Source organism: Akebia trifoliata, unplaced genomic scaffold (assembly GCF_017979445.1).
Source record: "Akebia trifoliata isolate Shusen 1 unplaced genomic scaffold, ASM1797944v1 Contig01112, whole genome shotgun sequence".
NCBI classification, from domain to species: Eukaryota; Viridiplantae; Streptophyta; class Magnoliopsida; order Ranunculales; family Lardizabalaceae; genus Akebia; species Akebia trifoliata.
In genome coordinates this window covers 1-20,671 of record NW_028237504.1, presented here as the reverse complement: position 1 = coordinate 20,671, position 20,671 = coordinate 1, and the positions used below count along the sequence as shown (strand labels likewise).

The window sequence follows — 20,671 nt, the reverse complement described above, 5'->3', positions numbered from 1 at the left end:
TATTGAAAAAAGTGAACTGCACAAAGGGAGAACCTCCTTAGATTACAAGGAAAAAGTATGGAAGAGCAAGCCTATCCCCTATATTACACTTTCTTGTGATTAAAGGAAAACTGTTAACAATCGAACAAGATCTAGAACTCTATTAACTACACCATAGTTAGCTAGAGAATCTGCAACATAATTTTTTTCTCTCTACACATGTTGGACCCTTCAACTTGATAAGAAATTAAAACTTTGATGCCTTGCATCCATGACTCCAATTGCCAAGGATGAGACAATCCCAAAAGACATTTAACTGTGAAGAATATTCACTACGTGACAAAAAAAATTATCAAGCCATAGCCGACGAATTTTTGAGACCGAAATTTTGTGGCTCCAAGCCGACGAATTTTGTGGGCATATTTTTTTAAGTCTAAAATAAGCCTCCTTGTGAATAGAGAGAACTGTGAAATCAGGAAACAAAAAAACAAGAGAGGGAGTTTAGGGCAGAACCTTGCGATTGAATCCTAACACTCTCTATTTGTTTCGATCGATGTCTCATTTTGTCTCTTGTCTTCCCTCTCATCTCGAATTCTCGATAAGTCTCTCTCTTTCCCTCTATCTCTTTCTCTTTGGAATTTCTACAATTTTCTAGTGATTTCATCAAAAAATAGCTTTTACGGATTTCAGGGACGGATCTAGATTGATTTTGGAGGCGACTTTGTCGAATCGGGGTCTAATTCTTGTTGGGAGCAATGTTTCTTTTGGATTGGTTATGTTGTGGGCTTGCATCAATCAATTTATGGCAGAAAGAGTCCAAGATCTTGTTTTTAGAGCTTGATGATGCTGGAAAGATAACATTGCTTCATATCTTGAAAGATGAGATTCTTCTCCCTTTGATCTTTGAAGTTCTGATTTTTTTCTTTCTACTATTCTTTGTTTTTTTCTCACTTATTTTCGTCATTTTAATTTATTCATAAATTTTGTATTTTGAGTGATATTCTTGTTGTATGATTTGCAAAGATTAGTTCAGCATCAAGCAACACAGTAACTGTAAGAGGAATTGAGTATTGACCTTTGATTTGGTAGGGCATCAGGTTACTCGCAGAGTCTGGAAAAATTAGTATGAGAAGGTAAATTTGGAATTTTCCCCCCTTTCTTACTACGTTTTGTTAAATAGAACATCTCTTATTGATATTGTTATTAGTTTCTATGTTGAACCTCTTTTGTTAGTTTTTTTAATCAACAAAAATGAGACTTATTTTGAATCTCATTTTTTCGGTAACAAATCAGTAATCTATTGTAAGGGCTCTTGTGTTTATTTTGCATGTAGGTCTGAATTCTCACATGGTTTTTTTTACTGTTAGATAAATATAGATTAAAGTAAAGAAGTGGTGGTAAAGACGACCAACCAGATACAGGACAAGAAACCAAGAAAATAACTACACATACAGCAAAATAAAATCAAAAACCTATTATATATCAATTTGAGAGACGCATTGCCATCTAAATATCATATCTATATGAATATTTCACTAAATTCCTCAAAGATTTTTACCTAATGAAACATAAAGCCTATAATACTAGAAATATTTTTCTAGATTGTGTGATCCCTGCATTCAAAGTTATGATATCATCATAGAAACATACAACAAAAAAATTATTGAGGAAGATTTAACTTGTATTTACACTCAATAGTAGTGTTTTCAGGGCGGGGTCCCTTTAACCCCAGCTTATCAATCAAAAAAAAAAAAACATACAACAAAAAAAGCGTAGACATAATAATAGTAATAATATCAATAAAGAAGAATATACTTATGATGCGTAAAGCACATGTAAAATTGATTTTATATGTTCCACCTTGGCAAAGCTTAAATGCAAGTGCAATAGTGCCTACTTTAAAGACTTACCACCTGCCTAGACCTTGATTTAGGCATTATATACTAAATCCACTGCAAGTTCAACTTGCATTAGGCATTGTTGGATCTTGAGATCAAAGTTTTGAATTCACTAGTTCAATGTGACGATGTCTAACCAAAGAATTACTACATTGAACTCTCCAACTATAATATCATAAAATGTATTACTTCTCAAAAACCAACTTTAAAAATGCAGCTACCTTGAACAACGTGAATCCAACACCAAGAACCTATTTTAAAGATGAGTTCTAACACTTAATTGATCATGCCCTTTGTTAGCTTGAAGTATTGATGTTAAATAGTTCAGCCCTTCAATTTGGTTCTGTAATTCCTTGCACAGTTTATATACTTATTCACTTATTTGGCAGATTGGTGCCACTCTTCCATATGCATTGGTGTTGCTCTTCTATTAGTAAGGGTTATTGTTTAGCAAGGTAAGGGGCTAGCATTATTGTTGATCATCTTGCTTATATTTGCAAGATGTTTGTTGCCATTTTTGGATTGGTTGTGGTCAAATTCCTATCACCAACATTATTATTCAAATCCGATGCTGTTACAACAATTTGCAATCATGTCGGTTATTTGTAATCAACATTATCAAAAGACCTATTAACTAGGTTCCTTTAGAATGGATAATTCAAACCCGTTCAAGGATTATGATTTGGTTCTTTTCTTTTCTTTTTAGGCAGACCTTCTTAATTTTGCCAACACAATCATAATCCCTAGAACAATATGTTCTTGATCTTTGTTTTAGATTTTGATCATACTTTTGATGTTGGATAGATCAATGTACATTTGCTAAATTATTTTTCATAGGGAAACTAAATGGAAAAAAAAAAAAAAAAAAAAAAAAAATGACAAAGAGTCCCAAGAGAGAAATGGCTTTCTCAAAGTTGCAAGCGGTGCAGGTTGAACGGAAACTTTTCGAAATCAAAGAAACTTGGACTCAACGGAGAAAAGGGGTAGAAGTGAAGGAAAAGGGCAGTAGGTTTGAGTCAAGTCTTCAACTTTTGGTAGATGAAGCAGAATGGGTAGCTAATCAACTGGATAAAGCAAGAGCTTCAGCCACAATCTTCAGAGCCAAGTTTTCGAAGGATGGACGAATATTCCTGATTCAAGAAGAGCAGAACTCTTTTGGTAGATTTTTGAAACTACAACAGTTCTCGGAAAGATCCCGGTCACGAGGGGTGGTCTTTCCGGCAGGAACAGGTGGGAACGGTTGGGGGGTAGTAAGCAGAGCTATTAAAACAGTATTCAGTCCAGACGTTAAGATGAAGGCACGGGTGGAGGAGGGAGGGAAAGCTTTATCTTGGGCGGAGCTAGTTGATAAACCGTCTACTGCGAAATCAGCAATGGTGGTCCCAGAAGAATCAGGTGAAAGTTGCAAGCCGTGGTTTAAGCAAGGTCACAATCAGGCGGTTACTCAAGCCCACAATAATGGTTCATTGTTTGGACGATGGAGATGGTCGTTTATCTGTAGCACACAAGCTATGGAGGCAGATTGGGAGGGGTTTCTGGAAGAAGTGAAGCTAGCCTATTCGGAATGCTCGGAGATCAAGTTATTAGATTGGGAACCAACTATTAAGATGCTGATGCTGGATAATAGAGCAGCATTCTTGAGGGTGAATGAGAATAGGACAGTTGTAGTTAGGGACGATACGTTCAGTTTACGTCCATGGTTTGCAGATTGCAACTCTCTTCAACCAGAAGGGAGGGAGGATGGGTGTTGGGTTAGAGTCAGTGGGTTACCGTTTCACTTATGGAAAAACCAGGCGTTCAGAGAGATTGGAGCCCAGTTGGGTGGTCTAATAGAGGTGGATCCGACTACCCTTCATCGCGCAAAATTGAGTAGAGCGAGACTCAGGGTGGGGTGTTCTTCATGGAAAACACCTCGAAGATTGTTTATTTGGGAGGACGGGTTTCGATATATGATAGGAATTGAGGTGGAGGGGGTTGAAACAGAAAGAATGGGCTCTATAGAGGCACCGAGGAAAGAAGCCGCAAAAGTGATCAGAAATGAGGCAGAAAGATGCGCACCAGTAGATGAGGCTGGATTTCAGTCAGAGATAGGGGAGGTTCAATCGGAGAAGAAGGTGCCTGACGATATCAAGATGGAACGGGTTTTAGCAAGGCCAAAACTAAGAGGCGTGCGTGAGAAGCAATCGAGCCGGCGAAAATTCAAAATACAGGTCAGCAGAAAATTTCGTGTCAAAAGCAACCTTACAATAAAGCCACGTGGTGGGGCTTTTAAAAATAAGAGTACGGAGAGACTGTTAGCAAAGGCAGCTACTAATCTAGCGTATACTAGATGGCTGCGCAAGAATGGTATAGTGGAGAAAAGTGAGCCAAATGTAATCGGGCTGGGCTTATGTACTTCAGGGGCCCATGGTTCTGGTTGCGGGCCTGCGAGAGCGGAGGTTAATGAAGACCAGCAGACAACGGCCCAATTGAGATATGAAACGGAGTTGGGCTCGAGGCAGTCTTCAAGCCCAGTAGAGAAGCCTAAGATGAAGAGCAGAACATTAAGGACTCGTGTAGGCCCAAGAATAAGATTTGGGCCGAAACCAGTGCAGGTCCGTGGGCGATATATGAGGCTTTCGTTTCTGAAAAGATTATCCAGGATTAAACAAACTTCAGCAGAAATAAAATCGACATTTTCTCAGATTCAGATTATAGCGAGAGAGGTATACAACGACGCTGTCGATATCAGGAACTTAAGGAGAGATCTGAAGAACTTGAGGGATTATATGGGAGCAGATAAGCCGATTAATCAGAAAAGAGTTGGTGGAAGTGAGACGGAGACAAGTAAGGCTTTCGAGCCAGGAGAGTGGGTGAGAAAGGATGCAGTTCTTATGGGGAAGATGCTGTCTTTTGGCGAAACAGGGGGGGATAGGGGGCAGCCGCAGGGAAATAGTTCAGGTGAAGGCTGGAAGACATTGGATTTTCTAAGAGAATCGGAAGGCGACTCAGAGGAAAGGTGTAAAGAAGGGGACGAGGACATGGAAATGATAACGATGAGAGGAGCATTAACAATCTCTAAGACTTCGGTTAGATGCTGTAACATTTTATGGGATCATCAGGGGTTGTCGCTTGATCCAGGGAACTCGTGCAGTTTCGGATGGTGGCAGGTTGGTCGAGGAAAAACTTCGAGAGAAGGTATTTCAATCTCTTCACTTTTTCCCTCCATTTTTGTTACTTCCCCTTCTTTGAACAACTCTCTGTTGGTTTTCGGTTTGGGTTCTGTTTGGTTTTCCTGTTGCTTGTCTGTGTTTCCTTGGTATTCGGTAAACAGGTCTCAAATTCCGTTAGCCTTGATCAACTTCCCAAAAACCAGTGAGATGTCTCAGGATAAGGATTATTTTAGGGAGAGTAGGACGGATGTCCTTCGCCTTTCCTCGTCTGCGAATCCCCTGACTCAGGTCCAGGAAGAGGTGACTGCTATGATACAGACAGGAGAGTATTTCGATGGACATTGGGTTGATAGAGGCTTAGAAGACCCAAACTCGATTCAGGTGGAGAAATTGATAGTCCGAACAGAGAAGGAAACAGTTGAATGGTTGGTGAGTCAAGCATTGTACATGGCGGAGGAATTTGGAATAATACCTGAAACTGACGAGAAGGATTGCTCACTTATTTTAAGAGTAGTTATAGGAGATTCTATGGATAGAGCGATGCTTGAAGAGGAGTTGCAAGAGGTAAGCAAGGAAAGTGGGGTAGGAATGGATGAAATGGGTCTAGTCGATTCAGATAGCCAGGAAATTCAAACCTTCAGGGATGGTCAATCGAATGAGGTTGTAGTGGTGGCTCCTATGGAAACAGTGAAGAGGATGTCTAGGCCAAAATTGGCCAGTGAGGTGGAATAAAGGCAGAGGTGGTTGGTGGTTTGTCTCGGGGTTTTGTTTAGGTTTCTATGTCGATCAAAATATTGTCTTGGAATGTGAGAGGTTTGGGAGATAGTATGAAAAGGGCGGCAGTGAAAACGGTTATCAAATCAAAAAAACCTAGCTTAGTCACTCTTCAAGAGTCAAAGCTCTCAGTTTGTGAGGACAAGGTGATTAAGGATCTTTGGAGAGGAAACATTGGGTGGGTTGCTTTACCAGCGAGTGGGAGTGCAGGTGGTATTATTTTGATGTGGGATAAGGAGTTGATTCAGGTTCTCGACAATTTGGTAGGGGCTTTTTCCATTTCCATCCTCTGTAAGTGTGTGAATGAGGATTTCCAATGGGTTTTCTCAGGGATTTATGGTCCAACAATTAATAGGGAGAGACATCAATTCTGGGAAGAATTGGAGGACCTCGCGGGTTATTGGGATAAGCCTTGGGTCCTGGGTGGAGATTTCAATGTTATCAGATTCATCAATGAAAAGAATGGGGGGCAGGGGACTACTAAGGGGATGAGGGATTTCAATGCTTTCGTGAATAGATTTGCTTTAATGGATTTACCTTTGATCGGGAGAAGATTTACCTGGTCCAACAACCAAGCAAACCCTAGGATGTCCAGATTAGATAGATTCTTGGTAAGTGGGGATTGGGAGGAAAAGTTTCATAATGTGGTCCAAACGGCAGCCCCAAGTCCTGTGTCAGATCATACTCCTATTGTTATTGAGGTGGGGAAAAGTCGTACCAATCCGATTCCCTTCCGTTTTGAGAATATGTGGCTTATCCACCCGAATTTTGCAGATCTGGTCAAAGAATGGTGGAGTGATTGTCCTAGGGTGGGGCACCCAGGTGTTGTCTTCAAAAATAAGCTCAAATTCCTGAAAGAAAAATTGAAGAGATGGAACAAGGTCGAAGTGGGGAGGGTAGATTTGAGAAAGGGGGTGATTCTAAAGGAAATAGAAGCTTTAGATTGCAAGGAGGAAATGGGGGAGCTAGAGCTTGATGAAAGAGTGAAAAGAACGGAGCTTAAATTAGAATTCCAAAGAGTGGCTTTGATGGAAGAAATAAGTTGGCGTCAAAAATCTAGGATCCAGTGGCTTAAAGAGGGCGATAATAATACTAAGTTTTTTCATAAGGTGGCCAATTATCAAAGAAAAAATAATCAAATTGCCAACTTGATGATCAATGGGAGAATGGTGGAAGGAGAAGAGAGGATTAGAGAAGGGGTAGTGGGCTACTACAAAGAGCTTTATAGGGAAAGAGAGGTCAGGAGACCGCGTCCAGACAATCTGGATTTCAATTCGTTATCTCATGAAGAGAGAGATTGGTTGGAAAGGAGGATTGGGGAGGATGAAGTGAAATTAGTGGTTGCATCCATGGGTGGGAATAAAGCGCCAGGGCCAGATGGTTTTACAATGGAATTCTTCAAGCATTGCTGGGAAGTTATCGCCGAAGATTTTATGAAGGTGGTGTGGGAGTTACAGGATAAAGATTGCTTGGATTATGGACTTAATAGTACCTTTGTAGCTTTGATTCCCAAGAGAGAGGGGGCAGTTGATTTGAGTGATTTCAGGCCTATTAGTTTAGTGGGGTCGGTGTATAAGATAATTTCCAAGGTGTTGGCAAATAGATTGAAAGAAGTGATGAAGAAGTTAATTGGCTTTGAACAAGGTGCTTTCCTTAGGGGAAGACAAATTTTGGATGGGGTTTTATTGGCTAATGAATGTTTAGATTCTAGGATTAAAGACAAGAAGGTGGGGCTAATAGGAAAAATCGATATGCAAAAGGCTTATGATCACGTGAGTTGGGATTTTTTGGAGTATATGTTGGGTAGGATGGGTTTTGGTTCCAAGTGGATTGGGTGGGTTATGAAGTGTGTTTCGTCGGTCTCCTTCTCTATCTTAGTTAATGGCAGTCCGGCAGGTTATTTTAGAAGCTCTAGGGGTTTGAGGCAGGGGGATCCGTTATCCCCATTTTTATTTCTTATAGTGACTGAGGCTTTGGGGAAACTGTTTAGGAGGGGGGTTGAGATAGGGAGGTTATCTGGTTTTAGAGTGAACAGTGAGGGTCCTCTGATTTCGTACTTGCAATTCGCAGATGACACAATAGTGTTCCTAGATCCCTCTAGAGATCAAGTGAGAGTTCTTCGGATTTTGTTATGCTGCTTTGAGGCAATTTCAGGTTTACATGTCAATCTGCAGAAAAGCAAGTTGTTTGGGGTAGGTGAGGTGACGAACCTTCCAATTTTAGCCGCTACTTTGGGGTGTCGTAGTGATACGCTTCCCTCTTCCTATTTGGGTTTACCTTTAGGGGCGCCATATTGTTGTAAAAACATTTGGGAGGGAGTCATCGAGAAAATGGAGAAGAAATTGAGTACTTGGAAGGCGAAATATCTCTCCAAAGGGGGTAAGGTAACGTTGATCAAAAGTACTTTAACGAGTATCCCAATTTACTTATTATCCTTGTTCACGATGCCTAAATCAGTAGAGGTTAAGATTGAAAGACTCATGAAGAATTTCCTGTGGAATGATAACTCTGGTGGTAGAAAGTATCATTTGGTGAATTGGAAGTTAGTTTGTACTCCTAAGAAGAATGGAGGCCTGGGGATTAGAGGGTTACGTCTTACGAATAAAGCTCTCTTGGGTAAGTGGCTCTGGAGATTCGGGGAAGAAAGAAACCATTTGTGGAGGAAAGTGATACAGGCGAAATATGGTGAGAAGGGATTTGGCTGGTATAGTGGTGAAGCTAGAGGCACTTACGGGTGTAGCGTGTGGAGAGGTATCCTAAAAGGTGTTGATGAGTTTGCCAGGGGGATTAGATTCAAAGTTGGTTTGGGGGATAAGGTTAGATTTTGGGAGGACATCTGGTGTGGGACTTCTTCTCTGTCATCCCAATACCCATCCTTGTACGCTTGCTCGTTGAAAAAAAATAATTCGGTAAGGCAATGTCTGATCAGAGACGGGAACACAGATTCTTGGGATTTGGGATTTAGGAGGAATTTCAATGATTGGGAATTGGTAGAGGTTACATCTCTTCTAGATCTCCTTAACTTAATCCAATTCAGAGATATTGATCAGGACAGGTGGGAATGGTTCAAGGCTAAGGATAAGAAGTTCTCTGTCAAGTCTTTCTACTTTTGTTTGCTCCCATCGCTTGAGGTTTCTTTCTCTCCTATTATTTGGTCCACTATTGTCCCTTCTAAGGTCTCGTTCTTTATTTGGCTTGCCTCATTGGGTAGAATTCTCACCTTGGATAATTTGATTACTCGGGGGTGGATTACCCCAAATTTTTGCTATCTTTGCTCAAAGGATGGGGAGTCTGTCAATCACATCCTTATTCATTGCTCCTTCGCTCGGGCTATTTGGACTTCCTTTTTACTCCGTTTCCAGATGGATGGGGTTTTTCCTTTATCTTGGTTTGCTCTTTTAAAGGGGTGGAGTTTGAATACCTTCTCTTCTAGGAAGAGTCTTCTTTGGACTATCCTGCCCTCCGCCATTGCTTGGGTATCTGGAGAGAGCGCAATAACAGAGTATTCCACAGTAAAGAGAGCTCATTTCACAAAGTGATCTTAGAGATTTTGGGGTTACTGTTTCTTTGGTCTAAGATGAGTAAGGACTTTGATGGTGTTTGTTTTCAAGATTTTGTGCTTAATTGGGACGTTGTATGTGATCCTTAGTTTCATGTCGTCTTTGTTTTTTTGTTTTGCTTTTCTTTCTTGTTGTTTTTCTTGCTTTGATGTATGGGGGGCTATCTCAGCCTCCTCTTTCCTTTTTCTTCATTAATAGAATTTATACTTATCAAAAAAAAACTAAATGGAAAAAAATAAATTAATAGAAAAGAAGTCAAGGAATTATTGCAGATGAAACTAATTACTCAATGAGATATTATTTATAGGAGTCCTACTGCTCTTGATTTCTTCATAGCCTGACCTTCTAAAAATTATGTAGGTTAATTTCGTACAACTGGTCTTCCAAGTGATATTGTAATTGAAGTTGGAGAGATGTCCTTCCATCTTCATAAGGTTAATTTCTTCCCTTTAAAATTAATTGGCTTCGGTTGTTATTTCATGCATGGTTTATATTAGTTGCTCTACTTAACTTCTTTTTTTTTTTCAAACCTAAGTAAATTGTTATGCACGTTGGTAGTACGATGCACTGTCAAACTTGTGCTTCCCCACCATCCAAATAAGGCAATAGTGTAGGGGTGATGATGTATAGGTAAATGACCTCTTGGATTACTAAGCTTCAAATCTGTTTCTGCCAGTGCACATGACTACAAGAAGGCATAGTAAATTGCTAAGCACTTCCAATAACTATTTCCTAGAAAATTCTGATAGACTTGAAAATTTTATAGGAATTAATAATATTCCAGATGAATCCATGGCCACATGAATCTGTCGAATCAGACTTGTGCAAATGAAGATATTGTGCACTAAAGCTGTTGTTACCATTGTGCAGCGTTGCTGTGATATCCAGTGCTTTGGAGCCTTAAATTTAAATAGGGAGAAATAGACTCCTAGATGAATCCATGGCCAATGAGATCACTCGATTTGGAGTTCTATGCATATTGTTATAAGGACCTGATGCTACTGTTACCTTTATACTTTGGGACCTAGAAAACTTGAAGATTAATGATGTTTATGTGTTTGTAGAGTCAACACATATATGGTTTGACTTGTAGAGGAATGCTTCCATTAGAATGTCCATAGAGTTCTACACTCAGAACCATTTCATAATGCACAACAACTAGCACCTACCTTATGGTGAGCACTTACTTTATCTGTGTTTTAGATATAGATTTACATCTATAGATTTATGATTGTACATAACTATTAAATAGAATTACATTACACAGCTTCGTGTAGCTTTAGTAAATATTTTTTTGTTTACCCATAAAAAAAATGGTTCAATCCCCGAGTGTAATTATTTGTCTTAACTCTAGATTTCATGGGCATTGGAGGTATGCATGCTTTGCAAATTATTATACTGGTAACACTCATTTTTTCTACTTTTCCCATATGGTTATGCCTAGAAATCCAAATTATAGATTATCCCAACTCTAATATTCTTTTTTAATGTGGTTTTCTTAAGTTTTAACATGAAAAATAATGGTTGAATTTGTACTTTTGTAGAACAGACTGACCTGTCTGTTACCTCTAAGGTTGGTGGTGGTTTTTCTGCCTAAGGCATAAGCAATAAAAGAAAAAAAAAAAAAAAAAAAAAAAAGGCAATCACACTGAAATGTGTTATTTGCCTTAAGATCTGTCAGCTTTTTGAGATATCTTACATGATTTGATGCCACCCTAACTGCTCCATTTATTCAAACTTGGCATATTAATGTAAATTGTTGAATTAGATTATATCTATTGTAATTGATCCAAAACTATCAGTTTTTGTGATATCTTATATGATTTGATTCCACCGGATGTATTATTATAGACTATTGAATTGGATTGTCTCTATGAGTCTATTTCTTTACCATTGAAATCATATTTCATTATTTGAATTATTAATGATGTTTCTTATTTATGTTATATTGATCTTCTTCGTTGAGAAGCGAATTGTGGATGAAGTGAGAAAGAATGACACACTGATAATAGTGGGTGAAACTGGAAGTGGAAAACAACACGTAAGTTTTGTAGTCGTCCATATGTTAATGTATATAGCTTTCCAGCTTTCAACACAGGACTTGTTAGTCAGGTTTTAATACTATGCATTGTAATGGTGGTAGGTGGATAAGTTTATTTAATTATGGTGTTTAATTTCTGGTTGTTGTTCTACTTATTGCATTCCTATTGTTCTTTTGTTGTATGGAAATGAATATACACAATAAAGATTTGCCATGTTAGCTAGTCATGACTAAGAAGTTAGATTGTACAACTCTAGCAGGTGGAGCGGTAATAACAATATCCTTCCCCCCCCCCCCCCCCCCCCCCTTTTTTCTTACTTGAATAATATCTGTTTCAGAATTACCACATATTTTATTCAATGGGGGATTTTGTCGTGAAGGGAAAGCTATTGGAATCACTCAACCTCAACGTGTTGCTGCTATTACTATTGGGAAACGTGTGGCAGAGGAATGTGGTGTTGAGTTGGGTCAGAAGGTTGGCTATTCCATTAGATTTGATGATATGACTTCCAACTCAACAAGGATCAAATACATGACAGATGGATTGTTAATGAGGTAAACAAAATATATGTATATTCAATCAACAAAGCCTTTTCCCAACTATATGAGTTCAGCTAAACAAAATACATGTAATTAGTTATCTCATTGTATCCACGTGCATCTCCCCCGACTATTTGAGTTCACCAAAGCTAAATATATGTTAAGAAGGATTTAGGTTGTGGAGGTAATGGCATGCTTGAAATTTGTAAATTAGTGGAAAATTGTGATAAGGATTTTCACTTTATTTAGTATGGACTAATCTAAATTTTGATCTATTTACAGGGAAGCTTTATTGGATCCATATCTCTCTAGGTATTCAGTAATCATTGTTGATGAAGCTCATGAGAAAACATTCGACATTGTGGTCTTGAAAACACAAAGTCTAACAATGGTGCAGTGATTAACAAAGAAAATAGTAATTAGTGCTTCAATCTTCTGAAGGCATGCCAGGCTACTAAAGTTGATCATTATGTCTGTGAGTTTGGATTTTTCCGAGTATTGTGGTGGTGCAAGAGCTGTTCACGTTCAAGGTCGGCAGTACCCTGTAGATGTATTCTATACTCATCATGCTGAACCAGATTACCTTGATGCAGCCTTGATTACTATTTTTCAGGTAGTTAATTGACAATATTCTTAAGTTCTCGTCCAATACTTTCTCTTTGCAATGTTTATAACCTCAAAACTGGGTTTGTTGATGCAAGCCCAATCAAGTCTAGGGTGACTTTGTCTCTCTTTCTTTTTTATTCGTAACAATAAAGTAGCTATAAAAATAAAAATATTATACCTAAAGTGGTAGAGTTACAAAATTATGGACTATATTACCTATGCATAGAGTTTCAATTTACATCACTACAAGGCATAAGCCAATGACTCTATTATATCATTTACCTCTTATAATATGGAAAATGAGAGATCATGCTTTAACCAATTCCTGTGGACTGTCTAAAACATTCGCCAATCTCCATGACTTGCTATCTTCCAGAAGAACCATGTTAGCTGAATCTCCTTCCACCAGCAAAGGACTTTAGAAGTTGTCTTTAAAATTTTGAAGACTGAAGAAGGGCTCTAACTTCCACTATAATCATTTTGTAGGGGTACGGTTGAAGAGCTGGATAACCTCCCTTATTGACTCCAACTTGAACATGAAGTAGAAACTAGCCTAAGACTTTTGGAACTTCGACTCATTAATCTTTTTTTTGATAAATATAATTTTACTAAAGAGAAACAGGATGATGAGATGACAAAGGAAAAAATTAATAAAAGTCTTGAGGATTTTTAGAGAACTAGTACTTGTCTCTAGGAAAATCTCATGGTACCCATTATTATTCTCTTTTCTTTTGCTTTTCTGTAAGTTTCGTATGCTTGTAATCAGTTTGTTGAAGGTTTTAACTACAATGTTAAATTAATTGGCAGCTCTGAATAGAGTGGAGAGCAGGTCGCGTAGTTGAAGGTTGGGAAGAAGGGAGGATATATTTTGCTCCAACCTTCAAATACCTTGCTAACTCCAACCATTATGTCGTCCAAAACTCCAAATCTGAAGAAAAGCAACACGCTCCAGCCTGGTAAAGTTCCTTCTCTTTTCCAACAATTTTCAATTTATTAATTACCTCATATAATGCCTAGCGTAATTATAATATGCTGACCATGGAGTATAATATCCTCCTTACGCATTGTACATGTTAGAACGATAGTCCCACATTGCCTATGGGAGCCTAATCCATGGGTCCATAGAGAGGATGAGTTTTTCACGTAAGATAATATGGAGTCATGGAGTTGTATATCACTTTTGTATTTCTCACTCGCTTACATCTTTGCTTATTTGACGTACGAAGTCTCCTAGTTTTGTTGTTTATGCACACGTGTCGATTATGAGAATTGACGATTATTCAGTTTAATTCTTTGGATCACATATTCATCCTTGCATTAGGTAGTACCTCTGTCGGACCATACACACTGCTGCCCTTGACACTTCTTGATTGTGTTTGTTTTCTTATAATGTCGAGCTAATTTTTCCCACCCGTAAAAAGAGTCTGTTGCCTACTCTATTTACAACTTTTGGTGCTTGGTTTGAATTGGCTTAGACATGTTGGTTTGACCATCTTACCTATAAATGAATACTTAAAATAATTCAAGTTTTACTTTTTGATGACTCGTCACACTCCCAACATAGATCCATTGTAGCACATTAGGTCACTCCCAACATAGAAATATGTTTTAGCACTTTCGGTAACTAAGTTTTAAACTAACTACTATTGGCATCTGCTTTGTGTATTTTCTAAGTATTGATCAATGAACATTGGATATGGCATATCAAAATAATTGGTTCTTATGCTAGTAGGTTATGATTTCTTATAGCCATTCTTCATTAGTAGAGGACTACTCGATTACAACTAACCAAGTTAGCTTGGAATTGGTTTTCTATCGACTTGTTCTTTGATTTGCTATTAATATTCATAAATATACAGTTCTTGAAGATCTTAATAGTATTTTGCCTTCATATAATATTTCTTGTTTTTAAACATTTGTGAATAAAGTCTAGCTATGTTCTTCTATTGCTTTGGGTTGACGTCTCGATGTACCAAGCTTTTTCCATGTAAATACGAAGCACTATTAGGATTTTTTTGAGAACGGTGGCAATGTAGGAAAAATCCAAACCTTGAGGAAAAGAAGAGATCAAAGGCATCAGGACTATTTACTTCTAATTGTATTTTATTGCTAAGCAATTATGTGACGTAATTTCATTTGTAAGTGCCCAATTGCTTTAATTAGAGCTTGTTTAGTAATGGAATTTCAAAATATAATATGAATTTTGAGTTGTTTTATTTAATTTGGAACTTGTTTTATGAGTTTTATTTTGTTTTTCATGATTTATTCAAATTGGACCGTCCTATTGTTTGTTAAACCTCCATATTCGACGGACATACTCTATGGAATTTTTTTTTGTTTTGTTAAAGCTCATTCTCCAATAATTTGATAGTTTAGGGCAGTCAAAAAAATAAATCTACAAGAAAATATTTGACGGGCATATTAGACGGGATGGTCCGTCAAATTTCCCAAAATTTGTCGGGCTGAGACTGTCAAATATGGGCTTTTTTCACATAGTGATGGAAGTTGGTCAGAGCATGATAAAGAGCACACACTTCAGCTGCATTGTTCGTAGATTGGCCAAAATACCAATACATTACTTGGATAAAAGTATCATTTACATCCCTCATTATACCACCACCTGCTGCAATGCTTGGGTTCCCATTACACGCCCCATTATATTGATGAGAATATCTCATATGAACAATGAATGATATATTTCTAATTTGAATCTCTCCTTGGCATCACCAAAAGGATCTTCAGCATTTAAAATTATACTCAAGTATTCCATAAAAGGAATCTCCAACTCTATGAAGGGTTGGAGTTGAGAAACCTGAATTTAAAATTAATGATTGGGTTGGTCTTAACCAAAGAGACAAAGTAAACAAATTGAGAAGATTAAAGCATCAAATCCAATTTTCTATGAAATTCAAAACACAAAAGCAAATGTCTTTTTGATCCTTATTGTTTAAAAACGAAAGAAAAAAGGATTCAAACGTTAGCACCTTCACACGCATTCTAAAAGGAACGTCAAACGCACACATCACCTTAGATATTGGGTTATTTCTGGCTTCATTAACCTTATTCTTTGTACACTCCATCAATGAGGCCAACCACACTTCCTTTTTGTGTTGAAGACCACAAGGGTTGCAGACAGTCTGAAATTCATGAATTTTTTTTTGTTTGAAGGACATGAAAGTAGCAACAAATAAGAAATCAAACTTACGATTTTCATTAGACATAGTAACTTAAAACAAAATTTCATTCTTAATGCAATATTTTTATGAAAAAAACTTATACCTTATTTCCATTGGGACCATTTCACCACAAGGGACTTGAAGTTGTCTGACATACCAAGCACTTACGAACATGAGGGATCTTCGATTTTCCATTCTTCTTTTGAACATTTCATTCTGCCACATTGTCTTGTGGTTTTAAAACGTTCAGGATGTCTTCCATAGTTTTGGCTGGTATTGAAACCATCTTCTATGCCAGGAATTGCAATTGAAGGCCGACTTCCATTAACTCCAGAGCAATTGGAACTACCTATACAAGGAATTGCCATTGATGAATGGCACTACAGTAAAATAGGGATATAGTGACGGCCGAGACTGTTGCTATAGGCAAACAACCCGTTGCAAAATCTTTTTTTTTTTTATCAGTAAGCTGAGGCTATAAACGGCCCCACCCTTTTATTAAAGCTGCTAGAGGCAAAAATAACAAGAATTTATATCCTCCAAGAGGATAGTTAACAAATCTACAGGGGTATTAGAAGAATTAAAAAAACAAGGAACTACATTCATCACTCCTCTTCTCAGTAACCAGTATGCCGCTTTATTTGCTTCTATTCACTCAAATTCCAGCATAATTGAATTGAAGCTTCTCATAGCACACTTAATTTCTACGACAAGGCTAATTTTTTTCCATGGAGTGCTCCATTCTTCCTTTATTCCCTTGATAGCCATCAACAAATCTGAATTTATAATAATGTCCATATACCCCAGTGCCACAAGATGCTGCACGCCCTTAAGAATTGCTTCCATTTTGATTGCAATAATGTCCGTATAATTTGAACGACCCATCCCAGCTGTAATTAATTCGCCCGTAGAATTTCTAGCAATAAACCCAAATCATGCCCGTTTCTGTCAAGGACCCATCGGTATTCAGCTTTATTACGCCCATTAGAGGGCAAGTCCATCGAAAAACAGAAATCTCTCTTGTTTTCAGCGTACCATTACAGCCCCATCTCTATGTTAAGCTCACACATTCAGCCTTATCAGTCTTCATCCCTTCACTTCTGCCACACACATCAGTCATAATTAACTGGCTAAGCTGCTACCCCTTCACTTCGACATTTACGTTCACACCATATGTGAAAGATTGTAGAGCACAACATTAAGCTAAGAATGGCTCCTAACGACTGATTACCAATGAATTCAGCTTCCTCTTCAATTCTTCCCATGTTTTCTTTTTCAATTGCAGCTCAACTCAGAACATGTTTCCAACAGTCCCTACTGTACTTGCAGCTGAAAAATAAGTGGTCAGTGTCCTCTGCCTCTTTCCAACACAGAATGCAACGAGAAACAAGAAAAAGACCCCTTTTTCTAAGGTTCTCCATCGCAAGCAGGCTACGATTCACTGCTTTCGACGCTATAAAAGAATGGCACGGAATTCTCATCTTATTCCAAATAACATTGTACCATGTTACTTCTATATCATGACAACGAATTAAATTTCAAGCTGATTTCAAAGAAAATTTTCCATTCGCATTCTCCTTGCAAACAATCCTATCTTCTTCATTCGGCCAAGGAGGATAATGTGCTTCAACCTGATCTGCAATTTTCGCTAATCTAATATCATCTCGAACATGACCCTCCCAACCATTCTTTCTAGCAAAATCAGAGACCAGAGCTTCTAAATTACTATTCATTCAGAAAACCGACCTTCGCCCAAATTGATCAATCAAAGAACCACCTTCCAACTATGGGTATTTCCAAAAGGACGTTTTGGATCCATCACCCACTACATACCGAATATGATTCTTAGTAAAATCTCGGACCTTCAAAATGCCTCTCCAAGCCCAAGATGCATTATTTGGTGGGATACATCTCCAAATTTTACCATTCGGCGCATATCTATTATGCATCCAATTACTCCACATACTATTGTTATTAACAATTTTCCAAAATAATTTCATGAGACAAATAGTATTCCAATCCTTAATCCTTCTAACACCAAGTCCACCTTCCTTAAAAGTTCGACACATTTTAGACCAACTAATTGAGTGAAAAGATTTTCTTGAAGAGAACCCATTCCAAAGGAAATTATTCAACAGAGATTCAATTTTGTTAGTAATCCCTATAGGGAAGGAGAAACAAGAGGACCAGTACAATTAAAAACAAGATAGGATTGATTTAATGAGTTCAATCCTACCTGCAAAAGATAAGAACTTTGATTTCCAACCCTCAATACACTTTTGGATTTTCTCGATCAAAGGATAACACATGGATAAAGTCAACCGAGAAAAGGAAGTCCAAGATATTGAATTGGGAGATTACCTTCTCTAAATGACAAGGCTTGAAGAATGAGATTTTTATTCGAACAAGCTTTGCTAAAGAATATATTACTCTTCTCAACATTGGTTTGAAGACCAGAGATTTCAAAAAAATCATCAAGAAGAACTTTGATATTATTTGCAGACTGAATATTATCTTTAGAGAAGAGAACAATATCATCAGCGAACATAAGATGAGAAATAGGATTAAGATTTTTCCTACTAGGGACGGAAATCAATTTATTCCTAATTCTCTCTTCAAGAAGACAAGAGAACGCTTCCATTACTATAGTAAAAAGATAAGGGGAAATAGGATCCCCTTGTCTTAAACCACAGTTACTTGGGAAATACCCACAAGATGCTCCATTAATAACAATTGAAAATCTAAGAGTCGAAATACATTCCTTAATCCTCGAAATCCAAATTTGATCACACCTCAGTTGGTTGAGAATATTCAACACAAAGTCCCATCTAACTTTATCATAAGATTTTTTTAAGTCAACTTTGACCGAGAAAAAAGGCATACTCGATTCAATATGGGAATTACGAAAAATCTCATGGGCTAATAAAATATCGTCAAAAATATTTCTCCCTCTAATAAAAGTTGATTGGTTAACACTAATGATGGAAGGTAAGATAATTGAAAGCCGATTAGTCACGATTTTAGTGATCACTTTGTAAACAAAATTACACAACGAAATAGGTCTGAATCTATCCAAACGATTAGCATCTTTATCTTTGGGGATAAGGACAATAAGAGTGGAATTCAACTCCCTAAGAAGTTTCCCATTAGTAAAAAAATTCATGATAGTTCAAACAAAATCCTCTTCTAAGATATCTCAAAAGGAGGTAAAAAATTCAGCACAAAACCCATCAGGACCAGGAGCTTTATTTAGAGGGGATTGGAACACAATAGACTTAATTTCCTCCCTAGTCACAGGATCACATAAACTCTTAGCTTGGTCTAAAGATAGTCTATTTTTAAAGAGAATAGAAGGACAAGGAGCATTAGAGGAAGAGGAAAATACGTTCTCAAAATACTTAATAGCATGGTCTTCAATACGATCCTTACCTCTAATAGAAGCTCTTGACTCATCAATTAGCTCATGAATCCCATTTCTCACAATATTTGAAGCCACAGAAGCATAAAAGAATTTGGTGTTTGCATCCCCATCTTTCAACCATTGAATCTGAGACTTTTGCCAGGTCATATCCTCCTCCACCCCAATTTCTTTCATCACCTCACAAACCGCTACTTTTTTCCTATTAAGCAAGATCTGTATTAAGGGGATCGACCTGAATTTTATGCTAGATAAACTTGAGCTTGGATTGTACCTCATTTTTCCTTCTAGTAACATTACCATAAGCATGTTGATTCCAACTCTTTATAGTTATCTTTACTCTCCGAAGTTTAGGTGCTAGAACAAAGGATGGATTTTCGGCTACTCAAGTATTCTATGCATTAACTACCAACTCACGAAAACCATGTTGATTGATCCACGAAGTAAAGAATTTAAAGTTCATCTTGCAATGGCTAACAATATCTTCCAAGTTAAACCTCAACGGAGAGTGGTCTGAAATTCCTGGTAGGTGATAGTTCAGCCGCACATTTGCCCATCTTTGAACCCAATATACGTTTACTAAGGCTCTATCCAACCCACATAATATACGTCTATCATTCATAGCCTTATTACTCCAAGAGAGAAAATGATCAGTCGTGATCATGCCTTGCAAGCCCCAAGCATTAATGCACTCATTAAATTCTTCTAAGTTCTTGCAAGGTGCAAGGTTTCCCCCTATTTTCTCATTACGAAAACACACCGTGTTGAAATCCCTAATGACAATCCACGGGTCTACGATGCTTGTAGCCATAGACATCAACGAATTCCGAAGTACAACTCTTTCAGACCGAAAGTTAGCTGCATAAATACAAGTGAACAACAACGAAGAATTATTGCTTAATCAATGCACTTGGCAATGAATAAATTGGGTTGATTCTGCAATTTTGTTCATTCTAATCTTCGTTGGATTCCATCCCACCCAAATTCTACCAGACTCGTTTGAATTATAATTATCTAAAAAATTCAACTCCTTTGAATGCTCCTATGAAATCCCGTTGCTCAAAATTTTTCAGCTTTAGCGTACGTTTGTTTAACGCTTAATTCATCACTTAACGCTAAATGCAATTCAGTCTCAGCGATTAGCACGTTTGTTTTTAACAAAATTTCAGTGATAATTGCTGAAAAATGTGCGAAAATCTTAAGCGATATTTTATCACTTAACCCTTTTTTATGATTTGCGCTCAGCACTGTTAAAAGTATGGGAAGACAAGTATGCCCTTTCAAATTACAAATATTACACCCAATATCCTTTAAACCTAAACCCCAATCTCTACGAGAGTTCTTTGCTGAAATACCAAATCTCCGAAGAAGAGTAGCCCAAATGAACTTCATCATTGAACGAGCTTCATCGAAAATTATTGCTGAATCCAAGTTTCTAACTTCTCTCTACTATAATTTTTTACCATTGGAAGAAAAGGTTTTACCTTTGAACTAAATGTTCCAAGCAGCTTGGATTACTTCCAAAAA

At 37.6% G+C, this 20,671-nt stretch overlaps 1 protein-coding gene and 1 long non-coding RNA gene across 5 annotated transcripts; one reads left to right on the top strand and one right to left on the bottom strand.

Moving 5' to 3' along the window:
* Positions 1–437: 437 nt before the first annotated feature.
* LOC147380683 (uncharacterized) lies at positions 438–14,611 on the top strand. 4 transcript variants are annotated; one of them, XR_015175177.1, is made up of 7 exons: positions 438–1,112; positions 2,267–2,332; positions 9,724–9,797; positions 11,333–11,404; positions 11,785–11,959; positions 12,227–12,557; positions 13,358–14,611. It is a non-coding gene; the product is annotated as an uncharacterized LOC147380683 (long non-coding RNA). The 4 variants fall into 4 exon arrangements; XR_015175178.1 differs by having other exon boundaries at positions 11,743–11,959; XR_015175180.1 differs by lacking the exon at positions 11,333–11,404.
* A 4,311-nt stretch (positions 14,612–18,922) lies between these two features.
* Positions 18,923–20,002, bottom strand: LOC147380682 (uncharacterized; the record flags this gene model as incomplete). The annotated part of the gene is made up of 2 exons (XM_086431383.1): positions 18,923–19,360; positions 19,554–20,002. Coding segments are annotated over 2 exons (887 nt in total), but the record flags the coding sequence as incomplete, so codon positions are not given.
* Between the last annotated feature and the right edge of the window lie 669 nt (positions 20,003–20,671).